Genomic DNA, 23,179 nt, shown 5'->3' on the forward strand with positions numbered 1-23,179 from the left:
ATATACTAAGGAGGGAGATCAGTAGAAAGAATTCGCTGTCCACTCTGTGAAGCAGTCTTAGCTGTCATGCTATCCCACATTATTGAAAAGTGACCCATTCCAGCATAAAATATATATTCTTACTAGTCATACTCAAACTGACAGCCAAAACAATATGCACAATCAGCAGACTTAAAAGGTGTATCCTGCCACACAAACCACAAAAAAATAAAATAATTGGAAACATTTATACTTTGCTGCAGATACCCTTTGCAGTAAATAAGATATTGAAAACAGAAATAATGTTGAAACAAAAATGTACAAAAATATTTTAATAATGTAACATATGAACATGAAGCAATACCATATAGGTTTTAACATGTTTTGGACAATATAATATAATAAGGACTTGATTTTAGCATGTATTAAAAAAAGTGCATTATGAAATAAGGGACAAAAGCAATGTGAGAAAACAAAATTATGTTTTTCATATGTAAATAAGGTACACGTGAATATATCAAAAACAATCTTCTTTATGATAAAATGATTCAAATGTGTAGTAACTTAAAATACTGTAATGAATAAGGGGTGTATTTTTATTCCTTAATTACACAATCTAATTTTATAGAACAATCACTGATCTCCCAGATTAATTTAAAAGATCCAAATCTTCAAACCTGCTGAAAGAAATCCATTCGACGCTTGAAACAAACTGTCACCTTCAGTAATTACCTAAAGAATAAATATTCTCATCAATTATCCATTTATTTTGTACAACAGACAATCCTAACATTTTTAGATTTTTTCTCACCTCCTGGAAATAATGCACAGATATTAAGTACTAAAATGAAAGACTTCTTGGATTAATTCAGAATAATTTTCAATTATGGTTTCAGTTGGGAAACTACGGTTATCAGGAAGAGAACAACTCAAGACCAGAAAGCAGATTACGGAGTTAAGATCTGAAGTTTCATCATAGCAGATGGCAGCACTTATGTGACCTCAACTCATCCTGATCAAAACTTTTAGTACTTAGATGAGACTAAGAGGAAATCCCAGGGCTATAAACTACAATGGTTTGTGCATAAAATATTCAAGTTTAAACTGGACCAGAATTTTATGCAGAGATCTTGCAACATAATTGAAGTGTGGCAAGTCTATGGAAAGGCCTACTCAGTAGATGTGATCTAGCTTTAAATTAGAGTCATGCCTTTTATCAGTTTAATTAAGTGGTATTTACACATCTTATAACACTACAGAAATATTGCAGAAGTCAAGACTGTTCTTAATTTGCAAAAAAGAAAAGAAAAAGAAAGCAGTGACATCACTTTAAAGTGACATAACCACTCTTGTGAGTCATTCTTTTCAAAGAGTACAAAGCAACTTTGGGCTGTTAATGCAACATTTGTGCATATTTTTGAATAACAGGAGAAGAATATAAAAAAAGCCAAGGAGGGTAAAGATCTTAAAGATGCAATCTTGAAGATTATAAACTGTATCATTGTACTTTATCTCAAAAGATGGCAATACTTCATGGCCCTATAGCCATAAATTGAGCCAGTGTCTCAGGTGTGCTAAAGCAAGGTCCAGATCAGACTTGTACCAAATTGCAAAATTATAGATGTACAACTTTTTGAAGAGACTGTGCTTACTAAAAGCAAGTTAACAATGTGAGTAGGAGATACTACCATAGCTTACCTTCTGGTGCGATATGTACTCAGTTCGTCTTGTAGAATCGATGCTCTTTTTCGTAAAAAATTTACCTACAAAATACAGCTGTTGTGACTGAAGAGCTTCTAGTATATAACAGACTTATGAATATATCTATTTGCAGTTCCTCAGATATATTGCTTAAACCCTGTTTATGGCCTGATAATCTAGGGATTGATGTCCCATTGTCAAACAGCCTAAATAGGGATCAAGTGTATTTCATCTTCTGAGAATACCGTCCATGTTCCATGTCAGCGGCTCCCAAACTTTTCTATACCCCACACCCCTAGAACGTTTCTGATATATTCTCGCACACCTTACAAAAGTTTGAAATAACGGCAACAAATTATGCATATACACTATAATTTTGAAAACCCAAGTATTCTCACCCCCTGGAATGTTGTCTCGCACCCCCGGTTGGGAACCCCTGTTCTATGTTCATGTAGTACTAACCATTTTGGGGGGGAAATGCAATCCCTAAATTTTGATTTCAAAACTGAACATTGGCATAAGAATACCAAGTTCTGCAATTTAAGCATCAACATTAATGGATTACACATGTCTTTGTGAGACACAGATATAAAATTCCACTTTTGAAGGGTGGTCAAAAACTCTTTGTTAGGAAAGTAAAGTTATAAGCATGCTATAAAAGTTCATTAGCAAAGTGCTGGGATAGAAGACAAAGAACACAGTGAAAAGCCTCAAAATTGAGGAGATGGAGGCAGTCAGCATATTTTAAATATAAGCAAAGCTTTGTTTGAGAAGTGAATGTTTCCTATTTGTTCGTTGTTACTGCTGCTCTGTTAGTGTTTTTAACCTAACCAAGCCCTCTCATTCCTCTGGAACAATTCACAGCCCTGACAGGTGCAAAGATTCCACTGTTCTTTCTGGCTGATGTTTTTGAAACAGGAATTTCAACAATTTTCAAAGAAGACACCTGTGCTTCAGAAGCTGTTATAGAACAGCCTGTAGCTGGATATTGTAGTTCACTGCACAGGCAGCTGCAAGCTATGCTTTGTATATGAGCACTCACTTTTAAAAGTCTGGAGTTACTTTTACTCCTTTGAAATGTTATGTATGCTAGCAGAAGCTTTGAAGACTGAAATCAAATTTCAACCCCAAATTCACTTCACTGGAAGCTGGGGATTTTTCAGTTGTTAACATTGGTCAGTTTGCATGCCAGTCAAAAGTCACACATATTATTAACTAATTTACTAGATAATCCGTTCCTCCCTTTTATTATTTGTAATGGCAACACTGGGTGAACCTGAACACCAGCAGGAATTCCTTCCCAAAATCAGTGGTAATGTCAACAACCCCCATAAAGCACCTGCCATTATCAAGAGGGTACTCATTTGCCATGGCAATTCCTTTAGAAATAGCATTACAAGGTGACAAATCCAAATGCACCATTTTCAGATGAAAAATGAAATAATAACAACCTCTTTTGAGACTATATGAATTGGAAAAATGTAAGACTGAAGGTCTTCTAGGCTTTGATTTTAGCTGGGTTCCTAGTATTAGTATTACAGGAAGTTACAGATGACCAGTTCATATAGTCTTTTGTCACACTATTATTTAACTAAATATATCTATTGCAAAAGAAAACCTTTATTGATGATTACCTTATAAATGAGGACCCAGATTGTTGGGGGCAATAAGCTGACTTTGTAATAATGCCACTTGGGGGGACCCAAAAGCCCTAATAAGCAGGCATATACATAGAATGAAGGCTATTGCTAAGCACATTGATTTGTGCTTCTTAGATTGTAAGCCACCCTGAGTCTTCGGAGAAGGGCGGGATATGAATGGGATTAAAAAAAAGTGTGAATTGATTTAACAAATATCCATTCATCTACTTGATCTTGTTCTAAAAACCTTTGGTATTAAAGGAATGTCAGGATAGCAAAATTATTCCAAGTAACAAGTGGCTCCTAAACATTTTTGCTTGAAGAGGAATTAGTTCATCATGGTATTGGAATGTTTGCTTGTTCAACAACAGACTGAAAAATGTAACTTCACAAACCCCAACGAGGGACACCAATCTTTCTAAAGTCTGTATCCCACCATTGCTGCATGTATTGTAAGTAGAGACAAACTATTCACCCTGATGCACCAATGTCTTTTTACAGAAACCATGCATGCTTGGAAAAAAAAGGTGTTTATGCAAAAACTATCAAATTAAAAAAATTATGTTCATGTTTAAATATCAAATGACTAGAACCCTCATCATTTTTAAGAGATCAAAAAGGCTAAACGTCTCTCTTTATATTGGCGCAGAGAAAAAAAAAACAGAACTCTTGTGAGTGAAGGATGGAACTAGTTGAGGGGGGGAAAAACAAGTAGAGATGATGAACTATTAATTTGTCAAACTCCATTGCTTATACCAGCATGCTATGGATATTTTTGTCAGTTCTTTGAACTAGCAAATCCTAGATTACATGCTACTGTACCATGCTGACAAATAGAACATAAAATCCTTACCTGAGATTTTAGTGAGAGAATTGTGTCTTCAAGTTCTTGTCGCAAAGATGCTGGCATTAGACCTTTCAGTTTGGTTTCATATTCTTGCCGTATAGATGTCATCTGAAACCATAGAAAGCAAGCATTTCCATAGTGAAGATTAGGTGAGCCAGTTAAAATGATTTAGGAGCAGTCACTACCTACATGTTTGAGGTACTATCAATATGAAAAGAAATGTTGACATGCAAGAACAGTTGTGCTGTATTGAACCAAACTGAGTAATTCCTTGGCATTCTCTTATAAGACTACCCATTCCTCAACTTTTATTATGTAAACAATGTGTGATTGTATCTCCTTGTTTTTAAACTATTAAACAATGGCCATAGGATTCTATCATGGATGCTGTCTGTAGACATTTATGAGTGTTCTACTGAATCCTCCCTCCACTGCAACATCCAAACTGAACAGGTCATTGTAGGAATAGTTTCACTATCTTCGGTCACTTCCTGCTCCTACTCACTCTTGCCTGTTAATTCAGAACTGGATCAGTTCTTTTTTGCTACTTCCTCCCACATGCAATGCAAAGGATGTTACAGGGAGGATAAAGATAAAGCAAGTTTCCTTAAATATGCTGCACATTTAAAATATTTTGCTTCTAGATTTACATCTTGGATATGGTGAGGTTCATTCCCAATGCTACAGTATTACCATCTTGCAGCTGAATAATTAAGATAAAATAGCTAATGGGCCAACTGTAACCAACACAATATTTTTTTTCTTCAAAATTCCCCAAATTTCTTTCACACCTCTGGCTGTTTATCTTCAAGCTTTATTTTCCCAACACATGAACAGCAGCACAATTGGTTCTGGCCTTTTTCTTCCATTCACTGACTCAATTATGTTTTGAAGTATACCAAACCAACTACTTTTTTTGAGGAATCTTTTTTCTTTTATATCAAATGGCATGCATAGACTTCAATATTTTTTTAAGATTGTACTTATGAATGAAACTAAATTTCACTTGCAAAAAAGTCGGAAGCTTTCTTGCACAGAGGTAAGAGTAAAAAACATGGAGAATACTAAACAAATAATCAATATTTTTATTTGAAAAAGCAACAGACAGCTACATTCTTCCTTATCCTCCCCCAGCCCTCCATGGTTGGCTTCTCTTGACTAATTATGCATTGTGGGTAAGCAAAACCTAAACTTCAAGAATACCTGTTACTATAGAGGACAAAAGAAAGGTATGATTTATATGATGTTAGTCTGTTTAGCAAAAACAGGAGCAAGCACTATCTAAGCTAAACAATTTTACTATATTAACCTACCAAATTTTAATATAAACTATAACTATTTCCCAGATAATTATATTTTGATAGCACTGTATTCTTTAGAACCAACCAAACCCTACTTAATTCCTATGTCCACGTAAGCTGACAAAAACATCTTACCCCAAATTTGATTTCCAAAAGTTGTATAGAATAGTTGGTCCTGCAGAACATGCCTTCTCTATTTTATCCTTCAACTTCCATATGCTAAAGGGTGATATGTATTTTCTTATCTTTCCTGTACTTTCAGAGTTCTAAGTTCCTGAACAAATAATACAATTATGATTGGAGCCATGGAAAAATACCTAAAGGACTTCCTTAATATCTTGTAATATTGAATTTATTCAACTTGAACACCATAATTTTACAAAAAAAACCCACCCACACACTTTGGGAACTTTTATATTCTTAGATGCTAGCTTAACAATTAATAACTAAGAACTAATAATACTTAGGTCTTCTGTTACTTGAATTGTTAAGTTTCCATAAGTCTCTAACTCCATAATTACAATACCTTTATTATTATTAAACAGCAATATCTGCCTATCCCAAGTCCTTGGGAAGATCCTGATAGGTGGATAAAAATGCATCTGGTTGAATGTGTGACTACCATAATAATAAAAACTTACTTGGGTTGATATAAGGAAAAATCACTACTATATTTTTGTTAATAATGAAGTCATATTTCAGGATGGGTGTAGCTAAAGTTTGATCATTCCTAAAATCGTCTTTGGAATAGTCTTTTCAATACTTCCCCCTCACCAAATTTAATAACAGCCAAACTTTTATCCTTCTTTTATTACTGTTTCAGAAAAGGACTTTTTAAATTAATGTAGATTATAATGATTCACATAGCTCTATTCTCCTAGCTACAACATCTTTTAAATGTATACAATAAAAAATAGGCAGTCTTAATTACGTGTTACAAAATTATAAACTTGAACTACCACATGCTTTCATATCAGTCCCCTAATTAATAGCCATCTGTGAAATTCCCGTATTTGAAAGAATGTGGTCTGAATGTACATCTCACAGCTACTTAGATTAAGAACCAAAGAAGAATATTTCTGGTTTTAGACTTAGGAAATTAAGCATCCTGTTTCTTACAGTAGCCATCCTGAATCCATATGAAGCACAAAAATAGGGCACAGGGATAAAAGCATAATGCATGGAATTCCACAGATAATTTGATGTACAAAAGGGAAGATACTCATTTAATTTACATTTTAAAGCCAAATAGTCTACTTTTGTGAAGGTGCAGAAAGGATAATTGTCCTACCTACTGCATCCTTTGTGCTGGAAAATGGGAATTTACCCTCAAGCAAGGTAGATCCCTTCTGTAATACAGTGATTTCCTGATACTTTGAACCAACCGCCATTAATCTCAACTGGCAGGGCCACTGACAAGGAATCAGAGAACACATGCCTGTAGGTCTGTATTTTCCAAATACAATTCCCTCCTTTCAGACCAAGATGAAATGAAAACAAATTTGCCTTTTGATTAATGATTCCTATGCACGACATTCAAAGAACTGTTCCTATACATTGTCTTTACTTGAATTATTCTTTGGTTGGTTGAAGGAAGCCTGTACATTTTGCATTTAGCCTTCTATTTCCTTTGGCTAGGGAGCCTTTAGTTGTCTTCATTTAATTCAGCCTTGCCTTCATGGAAATATCCATGTAATTTTCTTGATAGCAGTGCAGAGATTGCTTGCTGTTGTCTTTCCAGGGATTCCCCCACCTTCATGGTCTAGGTGACATTCCTACATTCCTGGAACTCTCTCATCTAAGGACTAACCAAGACTAGACCTATTCAGCTTCCTAGTTCAGACAAAGCCATCCAGGTGCTGCCATCTACTGAGTCGAGACAATATGCTCCCTCTGAAATGGGGCTGAGAAAATATACCCCTTAATCACTGTACTATGCTGTATTCTGAAGAACTATCCCTATTTTTAGAAAAATCAAAGGAAACATATAATACTAAAATCTGCCAGAAAGTATTTCCTCTTTTCCATACGTTATTTATTTATTTAGCTGATATATTAAACAGGACGCCACCTAATCCAGCCATAGAAAAGAAAAGCCACTGATAAGATAACAAATGCGATCTACATATGAAAACAACAACATTTAATCTCTATTTACTGACAAGGAAAACCACCTTTTATCAGCTTGAGAAAACATACAGTACTGATTTGAAGAGCTGGGAATCCATAAAACTGAAGGTGAAATAAAATAGAATATTATTGCATTATGAACCGGAGCTGTATAATTAAGTATACATGAATGTTGCAAACTTTAAAATGGAGAAAGCTATTTGATCTGATACTTACTCTTTCTACTCTAACATATAGCAATATAGATGTGTTCAGTAAAAAGTATTTTGATTGTAGACATAAATTGCAACAGTAATTTCACACAAACTACAATTAGCCTTTTTCACAGAACGAGGCAATGTATTAATAGCTTGGAGCACCTACTTCGCTAAGGTTTAAGGTTATTCATGTAGACTATTCATTATTTTAAATGACATTGACTATAAGCCCAAAGCATAAAATCTCACAATATAAAGAATGGAATATACTGCTATTGTTGTGCATTGTTAAAGTTACCTCCAGTGAGATGCGTAGCTACTTTACATTTGATTAACAAATGAATACAAAAAAAATGGAGACCACATTGAATAATCTGGAAAAAAAAAACCAAACACGAACAAAATATAAAATACTGATTTTACATTTTTTTAAAAAAATACTGATCTTATATTACTGATCTTATAATAAATCTTTTTTTTAAAAAAAAATTAGATGATCCTTAGGCTGCAGTGTTTTTTATATGTTTAAGAGCAGCCTTGACATAGCCACACTATATTTGCCTTCCTTCCACCTCCGCTGATATTAAATAAATAGGATGATTTGAGTCACAGTGTTCAACTAAATGAGTTCAGTTGCAGCAGCTGTACAGTTCTTTTGCCAGCTAGATGAAGACACACTATATTCTGGATTGAACAGTAATTTGGCAGTTCACTTCAAAGAGAAAATGAAACTTTGGAAGTTTGTTTAGCAGGTTGTTTGAGGTAGACAAGGCAAAACAAACACTTTTTAAGCAAAAGCTTCTTTTTGCTTTTATTCCTTTCATTAACAGGAGATACATCCTGTTCAGAGGGAACTATTATCAAATTTGTGAATGCCATTTAGAAAACTCCCTAGCATAGGTTCTCTTTACATTTCATAAAACTTCCAAACAAATCTCTATCCAAATGGTTATACTACACACTACGTCCAAATCAAACTTTTGTAGAAAAATTGTGGTACAAGGCTATACTGCTGTATAAAGAGAGAGGTTTGCACTAATTATTGCTTTGAATGTTTTCAATCAAAGCTAAAAAAAAATTGGAAGGAAGATCTAATTTACTATTCCCTCCATGGAATGTCTTTCCACAGTTAAAACCATTTTGAAAGTATGGTACATTACACCAGTAACTGTCCCCTTGCTTGGAAAAGGATAGAGCCATGGGAAGATAATAGGCAATATTATATATTAACATGTAAAGACCATATTGTGAGATTAGTAAACAGCCAGGTGGCAATGTAAGTATAAAATTTCAAATATTTCAGGCTTAAAACAAACCCTTACTGGGGATGAAAAATGTAAGAAACTTGCTGATTTTTATAGTTTATAAACTGTATGTTTCTTTAGCCTCTTAAACAAATAAAAAGTGTCTGATAGCTATTTGATAAAAATTTAGGTAAAACATTTCTATATCCTAGTATATTTTTACCAATGGACTGCAAACCAACAAATTAAAAATTCATTTTACTTGAAAACAAAATAGGGTTGTGATTTATAGCTTCTCTGTAAAATCCACATAAATTTCTGCTGTAGAAATATAGATCTATTTGAGGTACCAATTAAGCTCCTCAAATAGGAGAAAAAAAATCATGCCAAACGTAGCATTTTGCATAGTACAATAAAATTATGAATACGTATATACAGAGCAGGGATAAGACAGGCAATTCTGTTAAAACAATAATGAAGTATATAAATCTTGGTATGCGATTGGCAATTATATTATAGCAGGCACTATTCACATACAAAGAAATAAAAGAAAGCTTAAGATGAAATATACAGTCATTTTTCCTCTGACCATTATTCTGGGAGTATTAAATAATTTACATTCTCACTCTGATGGGCAGAAAACTATAGTTTGTCTTGTGCACCTTCTCCAATAAAAGAAATAAGGATACTAATGGGACAGATTAAAACCGCAACTCTAAGCACAGTAACCTGAGACCAAGGTCTACTCTGGAACTTCTTTCAGAATAAACGTGCATAGAATTAAGTTGTAACTTTAGCAAGAATGTTAAATGTCATGAAAGAATGAATTTATAAGAACCTATAAGAACTCAGGAATATTTCTTATATAATGTTCTCACGTACACTGAAATGTTAACTTGTACCAATATGGCCACTATTATCTACTGTACATTTCTAAGCCCACCAAACTCCATGCTGGCTAGGAGCTGAAGTCCACAAGTCTTATAAACGTAGGACTCCTTTGTAAAATATATTATGATGGTGATTATGATGATGATGTTTTGCAACTAGGAAACTCAAGGTGGAGTTCTCATCTAAAACCGCCTAATTAATTCATTGCAGTGTTAAGATTTATAGCAAGCTACCAATTGTTAGTCTTAGAACAACTCCATTGATCTCATTTTTCCTTTGAATTATGTTTAATAAAAACAATAATTGTGAAGACCAGTCCTCTTATTTCAGTGATATATACAAAAAAAAATCCTTGTGGGTCAGGGGCACACACTGCACATATGTGATGATGAGTATGCTGTATACTTTTTATACGTATATGAGTATACTTTCTGGTTCATCTATACTGTACGAACCAGAAAGAGGGCTGAGAAAATATCTACAGACCCTTCACATCCTATTTCAATTTCTCTTCTCAGGACGCCGCTATAGAGCATTGCATGCCAAAGCAAGTAGACACAAAGTTATTTACCACCACCCCCAGTGCTATCACTCTGCTGAACACTTAATTCCCACAGCACAGTCTCATATCTCATCTTTTCTCATCTTCTCACCATTCCTACTATTTTTTCCTATTTGTTATCTTGTGATTTATCAATTGTTTATAGAACATGATTAATAATTGTAATGATGAGTTATGATCTATGACCTATTACTTGCTGTTTATATGTACACTGTGAGCTTATGCACTGGGGACAAAGTCCAATCACACTCGGACAATAAAGAATTCCATTCCATTCCATTTCATTCTATGAGACATGTTCTATTATCACAATTTCACTAGTGTCAAAGCAATGCTATAAATTAAGCCCTAAATAGTATCTGCAGTAGGATTTTTTTTAAAAAAACTCTCTAATTGCTTTTATGACTTTCACAGCTGGTGTTTGACAAAACAAAGTCAATGGAGAGATTAGTAGGAGGGTCACAAGTCACAGCCATGTGATGCCTTGCTTCACTATTGCAACGGTACTGCCATCACTAAGCAGGGTAGTCATGATGTTTCACTTAACGACTATTTTGCTTAGCAATGGAGTTACCACTCCCAATTAGGATTGTTAAGAGAGGATTACCTCTACGTGGTAGAGGCACATGGGCATGATTGCTTAGTACTTAAAGACAGTGAGTTTGTCAGCTAGAAAGCTGACAGCCCAAGTTTCAAACCCAAGCACTACGCAATGGAGTGAGCTACTGTTATAGCTCCTGCCCATCTAGCATTTCGAAAGAATGCAAATGCAAGTAGATAAATAGATACCACTTTGATGGGAAGGTAACAATGTTCCATGTGCCTTGGGGTAGGATCTGGGGTCTGGGGTAAGTGTCTTCTGACAACTAACAAGCTAACGAGATGATCACCGCACCCTAGAATTGGGCATGATTGGACCCTAACCCTTTACCTTTACCTCTATATGCAGCTATCTTTGAAGACAATTCATAAAATACAGTTAGTAGACAATGCAATTGCTTGCCTGTTGACTAGCACTAGTTACTATCATCACATTACACCTATTTTTCATTAATTAACAATAGGTTTATGCATGCAGTTCGAAGTACTAAATTTGACTGATAAACACTATGTAGTTTGGCACCAAGATAATTCCAAGACCATCTACTCAAAGAGTTGCACAAGCCCAGCCAAGGAAGTTCTTCTGGGGGGCTTATTTCCAGAAAGCAAGAAAGCTTGAGGCTAACAAAGCACTGTTCTTTAATGATTGGGGTTATGTTTTGGAAGAGTCTCCCTCTCCAGAAGCTAGATTGCCTCCTATAGTAAGTGGTATTTTATTGTGTTTTATCTTGGTGTAAAATGCGGAGAGTCAGAATAATTTGACAGCATACACATTTTAACAACGTCAAAAAATCTTTTAATAGTTAGGTAGTACAACTCTCTGAAGAGTGTGTCTACTTACACTGTAGGTGGCAGAGAATTATGTGACTAAAGTGTCCTTTTTATTAAAAGCAAACCACCAAACAAAAACAAATAACCTTTCCCCCCAAAAATAAGACACAACCGGAAAATAAGCCCTAGCATGATTTTTCAGGATGCTCATAAGCCCCACTCCAAAAATAACCCGTTAAGATCGTCAGCCAGACGGATGCATTTAGTACTGTATTTCCCCAAAATTAGTCAACTACAAAAAAGGACCAATGGACCTAAAAAACTAGGTTTATTTCTCTCTCTCTCTCTCTCTCTCTCTCTCTCTCTCTCTGTGTGTGTGTGTGTGTGTGTGTGTGTGTTTGTGTGTGTGTATCTATCTAGATACACACACACACACACACACACACACACTATTTCTATTTATAAAAACCTGGGTTGTCTAACTTAGGAACTGTGTTAGAGAACATCTGCATTTGATGTACAGCAACTCACAGGCTGTTTTCAGAAGGGGCATGGTCCCATCTTATTCTGTGTAATTTTTTCTGAATACGTATATTGTCTCAAGAAAAAATGATTTCAGTGTCTTGTGTTTTCTGATATTTTCACTCTAAACATGGATCACCCACCTGGAAAATCCCTTGTTTGTGGTTAAACACTTAGAGTTTTATATAAAATCATAACTGCCAAAGAGAAGCAGCAAAACAAACCTTAAGAAATAACATACTGCATACAGCAGACTTTATGGGATTATGTAAGTTGGACAGAAATAAAAGTCTTCGCTCAACAACATTGCAAAACTGTGGTTAGAAAATACTTGCTGCTGGGTGAGTTTGCCAACCTAAAGGATCCTCCATTCCTTCCCTAGGATTCTGCTTATGAACTAAAGGTTCTTTTGCTAAGGGAAAGCAGCTCAGCAACTGAAGCAGATTATCAAGAGTAAGTCTATTATACTGCATTTAAAATGGCAGCAGACTGAAATAAATCAGAAACAAATTTGAGATTTGGTACTAATTGCATCTTTATTTCCTTAATAATATCTTAATGTTCCAAACTGGCAACAGTTGCCATTTTCGAGAGGAAAGAAAAGATGGTTTTTATATAAATAATGAAAATGGCAACACAAAATTTTTTATACCAATGTGATTTTTGTTCCTACAATCAGATTTTGAAGATTAAAAGAGCACAAATTATGAAACGTGTTTGAAATTCAGTCAAAGTGGCTTTGATTTGCTTAGGAACTGATATGCTGGAAAGATATGCTGACAAAACATAATGGTTCTGCAGAGAAAAAAAAATAAATGTTGTCTTTTCCTGAAACCACAGAGATGATTAAGTACAACATGTTCTTTCCTCACATCATTTGTATGGTTAAAAAATGAAGCAGAGGTTCTATAATCGCCATAGCTAACATCACTTTCGCGACCTATCAATTAGTAGCTAGTACATGGTATGCTTGTGCAGGCGATCCTATACTATAAAAATTCTATCTATTACAAGTGTTGTGAAATCATGACCTGAAATGTTTGAATCTTAAGTTTTATGTGTAAGACTAGACAACCCATGGCTGTCAGCTCATTCTTCTTTCCACATATAATATAGGCTTGTGCTGTTTCCCTTCCACTGGCAACCCTCAGGAGACTCTGGTGAAGCCTCCTCTTTGACTGAGGCACAGAATTGCCTACCATTTTGCTGGGAAGAGGGGGGAAAAGGGAGTGGTAGACTACAAGGAAAACGTTACCCCAGGTCCCCATTCCAGTGTGTCCCCAAGAGCTCTCCCTCCAGGGAGGAAAAGGGCTCACCCATCACCAGAACCTCCCAGCCAGATCTACCTTGCGAGCAGGCATCTGACTTGCTACCTCATTTTCTCTCACTAGTTACCACTATTAAGATATTTCAAATATTGGCCTTAGTTCCAAAGCACCCAATGACTGCTTGGCCATCAGGCCTTGCCACCAGACAATTGGGCCCAGGGTATATAGGGAGCCAGGAAAGAGGGTGGGGATACGCTCTTCCAAACTGCCCATCCACCATGCAACCTATGGGTTTCTGGAAAGTGTAGTCATGAGGCAAGGTGGTGCTGAAGAGGCCATATGTTTGCCAAATTTCAATTCCACACTCATGGGTCCTAGGTTTTGGACACATTCTATAATTTAACCCATCTGACGTTCGCTGATTAAAAAATTGTTATTCAAATGGGAGGAGGGGTACCTCCATCCTGGAAGACTGCTTTTATTTCCTTGATTCCGAAGGAAGATCAGGATGCTACCCAAGCTAAAAATTATAGGCCAATATCGCTTTTGAATACTGATTATAAGATATTTGCAAAAATCTTAGCTAATAGACTAATGAGGGTAATACAACAAGTGATTCATGGTGATCAAACTGGATTTATAAGTGGTAGACAAATGAAGAATAATGTGAGACATATTGTAGATTTTTTGGATTTTTTGGAAAGAAACAATCAGATCCCCGCAGCATTGATCTTTTTGGATGCTGAAAAAGCCTTTGATCAATTGGATTGGCAATTTTTGATGAAAGTATTAGAGAAAATGGAATTTGGGGACAAATTTTTACAACCAATTAGGGCAATATATCAAAAGCATAATAGTTAATAACAGTTTGACTGAACTATGTAATATTGAAAAGGGTACAAGGCAGGGGTGCCCGTTGTCACCTCTACTATTTGTTCTAACATTGGAAATATTATTGATTAAAATACATGACTCGGGAAAAATTAGGGGAATTCAAATAAGAGATCAGGATTATAGATTGAGGGCGTTTGCAGATGACCTGGTTGTCACAGTAACTCAGTCGGATTATTCAGTTGTAGAATTGATGGAGATAATAATGTTATATGGGAAAGTTTCTGGATTTAAGATCAACATACAAAAAACTAAAATATTGTCTAAAAATATGACAGTATCACAAAAGGCTGTTTTAGAAGAGCTAACGGGATTTGAAATAGTTAAAAAGATTAAATATTTGGGGATATATCTGTCAGCCTCAAATGTGAAGTTATATAAAAATAATTATGAAATGTTATGGGGAAAAATACAAAAAGAATTAGATAGTTGGAAAAAATTACAATTATCCATATTGGGAAGAATTGCAGCAGTGAAAATGAATGTTTTGCCAAAATTTTTATTTTTATTTCAAATGATACCTATACTTAAAAAGGATTTAAATTTGGAGGAATGGCAAAAAGGAATTAATAACTTTGTCTGGGCAGGGAAAAAGCCACGAGTTAAATTTAAGATAATGCAAGATACGTGTGAAAGAGGTGGTCTTAAAATGCTTAATTTTAAATTATATTATGAGGCTGCTGCCTTGTCAGCGATAAGTGACTGGTTTAATTTAACACAAGGGAGATTATTAAATCTTGAGGGTCATGATTTGTTATTTGGTTGGCATGCATATTTATTGTATGATAAGAAGGTGGATAAGGTGTTGAAGCTACATATTTTAAGGTATGCTCTGTTGCGAGTTTGGAAAAAATATAAACATAAGTTAAATTATAAGATACCCATTTGGGCAATACCTAAACATGCAATAGAAAATATAAATGTGGGATTTAAACATGATGAGACTACATATAAGGAAATCTTAAGTTTAGAGAGGAATGTATGGCAATTAAAGCCATATAATATTTTAAAAGAAGAAAAGATTGTACAAACTTGGTTTCAGTATGGGCAATTACAGGCTAGATGGAAAGAGGACCAGAAAGTTGGTTTTTCGATGACTGATGAAAATTTGGTAAAACAAATTAGAGATCAAGGTCAAGCACATATAAATATATAATGTATTGATAGAAATTGATTCAGAAACGGAACTTGTTAAAGACTGTATGATAAAAGTGGGCTCAGAATTTTCAAGAAGTTATAACAATGGACACTTGGGAAAAGATCTGGGTTAGAAATGTAAAATTTACACAGGCCCAAAATTTAAGAGAGAATTTTTATAAAATGTTTTATAGGTGGCACTTAGATCCTAAAAAATTAGCAAGTATGTATCCGAACTGCCAGCCCAAATGTTGGAGGTGTGGTTGTGAGGATGCAACGTATTTTCATATACGGTGGACTTGTAAAAAGGTTAAAGCTTTTTGGATCAAAATTTGGTGGAATATGCAAAAGATATTTAAGAAATGGATAAAGTTTTCTCTGCAATTGTTTTATTGGGTATTATTACAGACACTACTGTTATAGATACTAAGTTGATGTTGAATTTAATTACGGCAGCGAGACTTTTAGTAGCGCAATATTGGAAGAAGGAAGAACTGCTGACTATAGAAGAGTGGACTTTAAAAGTTTCTAACTTGGCGGAAATGGCAAAGATTTCAGCGTATTTGAAAGACCAATCGCAACAGAGATACATTGTGGAATGGAGGAGATGGATTGAATATATTCAGAATAAATATGGGACTAAAAAGTTTCATTTAGCATTTGAATAAGTACTGGATCTATATGATGTATAACTAGTTAGTAGTTATTTTATTAATATTTTGACGATGGAGAGTTAAAGTGCAACAGAATTTAATGTCTTATTATTGTTAGCATATTTTAGATTATGCTTGTTTGTATTTTTATGCCCTGTATTCAGCTCTGGGAAGTCGGGGAGGGGGGAGGGGAGGGTAGGGAGGGGTTGGGGAGAGGGGAGGGGGAGGAGGGAGGGTTGTATTTAAAAATGTATTGTAAAACTTTTCAATAAGAAAAAATGTTGTTCTTTCCCAATCTTGCATGTTTTGAAATAGGAGTTGGTGCCATTTGAAATAAAAAGTTCAATTTAGATAATATATTAATTTTATTGTTGCAAAAAGTCCCAACTAAGAAAGTATTAACTTTTTGCACCTTTCAGGACCTTGCTTTATTTCCTTCCAAATTTTTTATAATTGTTTTGAAAAATGTCTTTATTACATCTTGACAAATTCACTGGGTCACAGCTAGGCTCTTCCTTCACCAAGTTTTCTTCTTTAGAACTTATTATCTTTGCTTTCTTTTCATTGATTCTGTATTGAGAAAAGTGGCCAACTTTTTAAAATTCTTGACATCAACTGCCTTGCAGAGATTAATGATTGCATCATTGTTAGTACTACATAATCTGCACACCATTTCATTTTGTATTCCTTTTCTTGAATTTTGATCCAAGTTATTTGTCCTTTCAGATCTTGCCTGCCAGAACTTCTAGAAAAAAATTATGCAATACAGGAGACACCCTTTTCATCTGCCTTCCTTCATTTGATCATTGCTGTTGATTTATGCTCTCCACTCAAGTTGTGAATTCTTCTCCTGGGTTCATTTTGTCTAGGACATGTATTAGAAATCCAACCCAAATTGTCAAAGGCTTTCTCCGCATCTAAAGATATTACTGTCACCTTCTTTTTCTTGTTATTAATGTATTCTAATGAGGTTATTTCAAACCTGATGTTGTCATTAATCTTCCTCTTTGAAATGTAACCTGTTTGATCTAGACATGTGATTTTGGAAATACAGTTCATCTGTGTTGGGCTAATGTTGTGATAAACATTTTATAACCAACATTTGATATAGGAATTGGTGGTAAAAGGGAAGAAGGAAGAGAGATTTGTGAAATGTTTTTGGAATGGAACTTGTAAAATAGAAAATCAGGGAGTAATACAAAAAACTGACTGTAGAATTACAATTAACACACCGTATAGAATCATTTTTCACTACTTATAAAGAAGGAAAGAAAAACAAAAAAACAACGCTGAAGCAGACGGAGAAGAGGCAAGGATGATGGAAGGAAGAAGAATCAGATTCAGATATATAAAATCAGTTTAATTAAAAACTAATAGCACAAATGAAAGAGCTGAATGAACAGCTCCAAGGTACATAGGAGCAGATTCTGCACATGATGGAGGAAATGAAAGCAGGCTTAAAAACAATTGAGATTACAAATGTTCAGGTTAATACACAATCTAAAATTCAGAGGTACCTGAAGATTCTGGAAAGTTAGAACTTGACGTCCATTTCAAAATAGCTACTCAAGTCTATTTAAAAACAGATGGAGGCTTTCCAGATATTTTTAAACATAAACTCTACATTTGCACAAAAGAAAAAAGTGCCTCCAGATATGCTTGTCAGATTCTTACAAATGAGAACAAGAAATGCTATTTTAAAGCAAAAGACTGAGAAGCCTTTGATTATGGAAGGGGAATGTATTCAAATATTTCAAGACCTCTCCCCCAGAATGCTCAGAAAAAGGAAAGAATTCACATTTCTTACAGGAAACAAAATGAATAATCATAAAGACAACTACAGAGGCTTCCTGCCTACATGAAAGAGTAACTGCTCAGGATTCTGCAGACAAAGAACTTTCTGGCACCAGAAAATACACTTGGGATGAAGAAGAGGGGAAATTAGCTAGGGCAGCAGCATTAAATTAGAATGGAAATGGGCAAAACAACATTAATTTCATTTAACGAAAATAGACTAAATTCCCAGTTTTTTTAAAAAAAAATTAAAAACATAAACAATAAAGTCAATTTTGTTTACAAGAAGTGCATATAAAATAAGATAACAGAAAAAAAGAATAGAAACATTTTGCAACAGAAAAGACAAAGAAAATTGGAACAGTGATTTATTTTAAACCAATCACCTTGGGAGGTATTAGAACAATTAAAAGATAAAGGAGGAAGAAATTTAATTTTGAAATTAAGAAAAAAAAAGCAAAGCTCAACTTTGGCACTCCAACTGAGCTTCAAATAAGAATCAATTTTACAAAAGATTTTTCCAAACATGACTAGAGTAATGGTAACGGACATTGTTGGGTGCTAGATATAATTTTAGACAAGTCATCTCAAGGGAAAAAAGGAAAAAAAACTTTCAAGAATTTTGTTTTCAGTATATGCATACATTCACTTTGACAATGCTTGGAGACTAAAAAAAATCCAGGAGTAAGAGATCTTTTTTTAACAAGATTATTATTTCTTGTACTCAAGAACTGACATGCAGTTGGTTCTGAAGGTTATTACACCAATTATTGAGGAAGATAATATGGATCGCAATCCACTTTCAATATCAGTGTTCCAAGGGGGAAAAAAAGCTTTTTAAATGCTATATTTCTTTTTAATTAATTCTGAGTATAAATGAAATCAAGCAAGTTTAGGCTTTCTTTTGCTACATCCACATTTGGGGAGTGTGGCCTCCCACATATTGCTTAAAACAGAAGTGGCCTTCTCTGGGAAAAGTGTGTATTGCTGCCTTAGATTTGCCAGCTTTTTTTAAAAGAATAGTAATTAAAAGTTATAATTAAAAAGCTGAAAACTAATACAAAGGAAAAATAGAAAAACGACAAATATAGTGAAGAAAAAGATGTATGTAAAGAAATAACTTCCCCTTCATTGCAAATATAAGCAATTTTAGTAACTTAACATATTTTCTTCAAATTCAACAAATGATCTTTCTTTCCTTATCCCATCTCTAATCTACAAATAAATCTTTAAAGCCCCCGCTGTTTCAGTCTTGATCAGCAAAAGTCTATTAAGTGTTAGCAGAGATAAGAACATATCTATTTTAAACCTTGGTCAAATAAACTTTCTGTTCCTTCCTTTTATTTTTAACAATCTTGATCTTTAGTCCCATCAAATAATGTCCTAGAACTTTGCCCCTCCTCACAGAATTCTTCAAAGAGTTAACAACTCTAGAAACTTTATCCAGATCACTCTTTTGCTGTTATTTGTATGTCCCTTTTAATTATTAAGACATCAACAGGTTTCTTTTGTATGTCAAGTCTAACATTTTTTCGATATCATCCTTTTAGTCTGCCTTTTTAAAATCCACTTTCAGATCAGTCACAATCTTGTCAGATAAAACTTGCTCCTCTTTTGTTACATAGTTAAAACATGATCTATCTCTAGTGCCACACAGTCTTAAACTATGGCAACCTCTGGGTCTATTGTTCAAAAATACCCTTCAATCTGTCCAATGTTAAAATATTTCCCTTCATTCTGTATTAGAAAGTCAAATTTAAGTATTCTTCTTCTTTAATTGTAATCTTTTGTTCCTTCTGGTTCTCTCTAATACTGAACCTTCAACGTCTCATCCTATCATTTTTTTAAAAAAGAGAATTCAAAACAAAAGCATTTTCCCATGGGAAGAGTTCCTATAATTAATTCCAGAATCTTATTTCAAATCCATGTGGACCTTTAATCCATTTGTTACTTTCCAAAATCAAAGTTCTAATCATCCTTTTGCTGTTTAATCCAAAAGAAATCTTTTAAAATCCTTAAACTTGTATTTTAAACTTGTTTCATAAGAGGGAAAACTCGTTGATCCAAAGGTTCCTGAAAATAGCTGAGAGTAGTCAACAAGCAATTTCCAAAAGTGATCAGAAAAGGAAGTATGTGAACCCAGTTTCTTTTTAAAAGGTGCTAACCACAGTTTGAGGAAGATGGTTAGTCCCTTGACTTTTGGTGCTCCCAACCTGCTGGAGACCTCAGTAGTGCAATTGCCTGGAGCATTTGGGGATGACCTCCCATCCTCTTCTTACCTAACAGTTTAAAGAATTGTTCTTCTCAAGGGCTCTTTGTTCTTTGCAGCAGTTGCTGGCTTCGGTCTATCATTTCTTCCTCCAGAAATCCAAGAGATCAGTTTCTCAAGAAGCAGGAGTGAAAGTTTAATTTCAGCATTGACTAAGTATGACTTGCCTTCAGTACAGAGTTTCTTCAATATCCAAGCACTTGATAAGATTTTTAATATGCCTAGTTGTAGCTCTCCAGCTTGGCCCACAATATCATTTTCATTCCAATCAGAGGTTATCAAATAGGAAGAGTGATATAACTGAAAATAAGGAAAATTAGTAGCCCCATTTTTATATGAAAATGTTCACTATGAAAGGGAAAACTATGGAAATTGAAAGTTCCATAAAAGTATAACCATCAAATTATCAAATTGTTAAAGGCAAATTAACACACACCTCTTAAAATAGATATTGTTAATGAGGTAATACTCATTTTTAATTGTCTTCCTCATCCTCATATGCATATTCAGCCACTTATCAGAGGATATTTTCCTGAGAGTAATTATCTCCAAATATTTAACAGAAACTCAGCAAAATGCAAAACCAAATTTTAAAACATTTCCATAGAAAGCTCATTAAATTTAAAATATTAAATTTATTCCTATTGTATAACCATAAGATTTCCCACACTATTCACAGCTCTAGTAAGCAGGGAATTCCTTACAATGGCAGATTATCAGAAACCAAAAAATGGGAATGAGTCACTGGTTATTGAATCGCTTACTTTAAAACAGTGTAAACAAATTAACTGGTCATATAAACAACAGATTCCTAATAAAAACACTACATAATTTATTTTGCATCTCCTTTAGCTCTATGCAAGCGTACTATGAGAGATGACTAGGAGGCTGGGAAAATAATGCAAAGAAGTTTAGATATAAATAATCAAAAAAAATAGAAAAGGAGCCTATTGACAGTAGCAATTCAACCAAGGAGGCAAGAAACCTGGGAAAAAGCTATCCAAATAATTCAAAGATAATCCACTTAAATTAAATCAGTATAAATGAGCACTGGAAATTCCTCTTGGTTTTTAAAAATTCTATATTTACCGCAAGACTAGTATTAAAGATACCTTACTGAAGTGTGCATAATTCTTGTAATCTTATTTGGCTGGCTGGGGCCTACCTTTTGTGGAAGTAGGTAGGACCAAAATTGTAATAGTTCATGTTTCTAATCTTTGACAAATATTATGGTAGTAGGAGGTAATATCTTAATACTGAAAGCTGCCAGTCTGGGAGATTCCTGTGAAATAGGTGTACTGCAATAAAGTAGCTAGTGTGAACTCTACATGTGTAGGTCTGGTTGTTTGCACCTAACATTATTACGTTATTGTCAAAACTGTAAACTGACAAGAGTATCTTGATTATAGAGGTTAAAAATAATAGACACATGGTTATTTGTTAGCTTTTTTCATATATATTCTACTATATATTCAGGGCTAAATTAGCCGTACCCTGCTCTTATTAAAATAGGAATGCAATTTCAAAAACAATATTTATTAACTTTAATTTTTATTAACTGCCCATGTTTACAAACTGAAAACAAGGGTATATACTAGTCTCAATGAAGGCTACTGCTAAGCTTGTAAGTCGCCCTGAGTCTTCGGAGAAGGGCGGGATATAAATGGAATTAAAATAAAATAAAATAAATAAAATAAAGACAAAACTCCCATTAATTCTATATCTATTAATTGAGTTCCCAAACTGGATTACCCAGCTCTTTTCTCCTTACAGCCTTTACTTAAAGAGGAAGGACTGCAGCAACTGTTTGTTAATCAGTAGTTACTCTGTGTCATTAAGAGTCTTTCTGCCCCTGCTAGGGATATGCAAAAAAAAAAAAAAGGAAATATTCTGTTTTGAGCTCAGAATGATATAATCCCAAATTCACTGCACCCTGTTGGAACAAAACATTAAAGCACAGGCCCCCAACCTTTTGGGCACCAGGGACCGGTTACGTGGAGAGAGGTTTTTCCGTGGACCAGAGGGGGTGTGGTTTCATGTACTGCCTGCATCCCACAGATGGGACTTTGCTTGTTTGTGCAACCCGGTTGCTGGCATGCCGTGGCCCGGTACTGGTCCACAGACGGGGGGTTGGGGACCCCTGCATTAAAGAAACCAATGCCCTTGTAGTTGCTTTCCTTCTTTTGAATCGTAAAATTCAAACATAAGTTCTATAGGCTACCCAAACTACAGAAAAAAAATTCCACAGGGATTATTTTATTTTGTTTTAAAAGGTTTAAGAATAACCGTAAGAAATGGGTATTTTAAACATTTTCTTAAAGTTAAAAGTAATTTCCTTGGTCAGTTTTTCAGTATGTATTACTACAAACAGGATGTATTACTACCCATACTACATAAAAAGTTTAAATAATAGGCAACTTATGTTTAGCAGCATACTTGCCTGTTTAATTCTTCCATTAAAACAAAAGCAAAACCAAACCAAAACTGTATTGTATTTGCTAGACATTGCAAAGGAGGAAAAATGTTATTTAGATGGTCATTGAGAGACAAAATTCAACAGGGCGTTGAGGATGTGCAACATATACACAACAAATCAATCCAAGCATTCCAATGTTATGCTAGTGATATACGCATTTACAATGTGAACAACCATAAAAGCATTAGCAACACTTTCGTGCAAAGTATACACAACTGCCTTTTCTATTGTTTGCAGACCTGCAAAAGAAACTATTGCAGTAACATACAGAGCCACCATTACACTTAAGCTGTAATTGACAGCAAA

General features: G+C 34.5%; 1 protein-coding gene across 4 annotated transcripts in view; it reads right to left on the minus strand.

Annotated features, from left to right (window-relative positions):
- Positions 1 to 296: 296 nt before the first annotated feature.
- The window catches only part of CEP112 (centrosomal protein 112), a gene marked incomplete at its 3' end in the record, with an annotated part of 302,148 nt that continues 279,265 nt past the window's right edge, over positions 297 to 23,179 (minus strand). For 2 of the 4 annotated variants that reach the window (XM_083355444.1, XM_083355442.1), the window contains 3 exons: positions 4,174 to 4,275; positions 1,678 to 1,742; positions 297 to 711 (listed from right to left, as the gene is read on the minus strand). In XM_083355444.1, coding sequence (XP_083211570.1) covers positions 708 to 711; positions 1,678 to 1,742; positions 4,174 to 4,275 — 171 coding nt within the window. Of the gene's footprint in view, positions 712 to 1,673; positions 1,743 to 4,173; positions 4,276 to 23,179 lie in introns of those variants that run through there. The other 2 variants (XM_083355443.1, XM_083355441.1) reach the window with 1 other exon arrangement.

This window comes from Vipera ursinii, assembly GCF_947247035.1.
Source record: "Vipera ursinii genome assembly, chromosome: 2".
In the NCBI taxonomy this organism is placed as follows: domain Eukaryota; kingdom Metazoa; phylum Chordata; class Lepidosauria; order Squamata; family Viperidae; genus Vipera; species Vipera ursinii.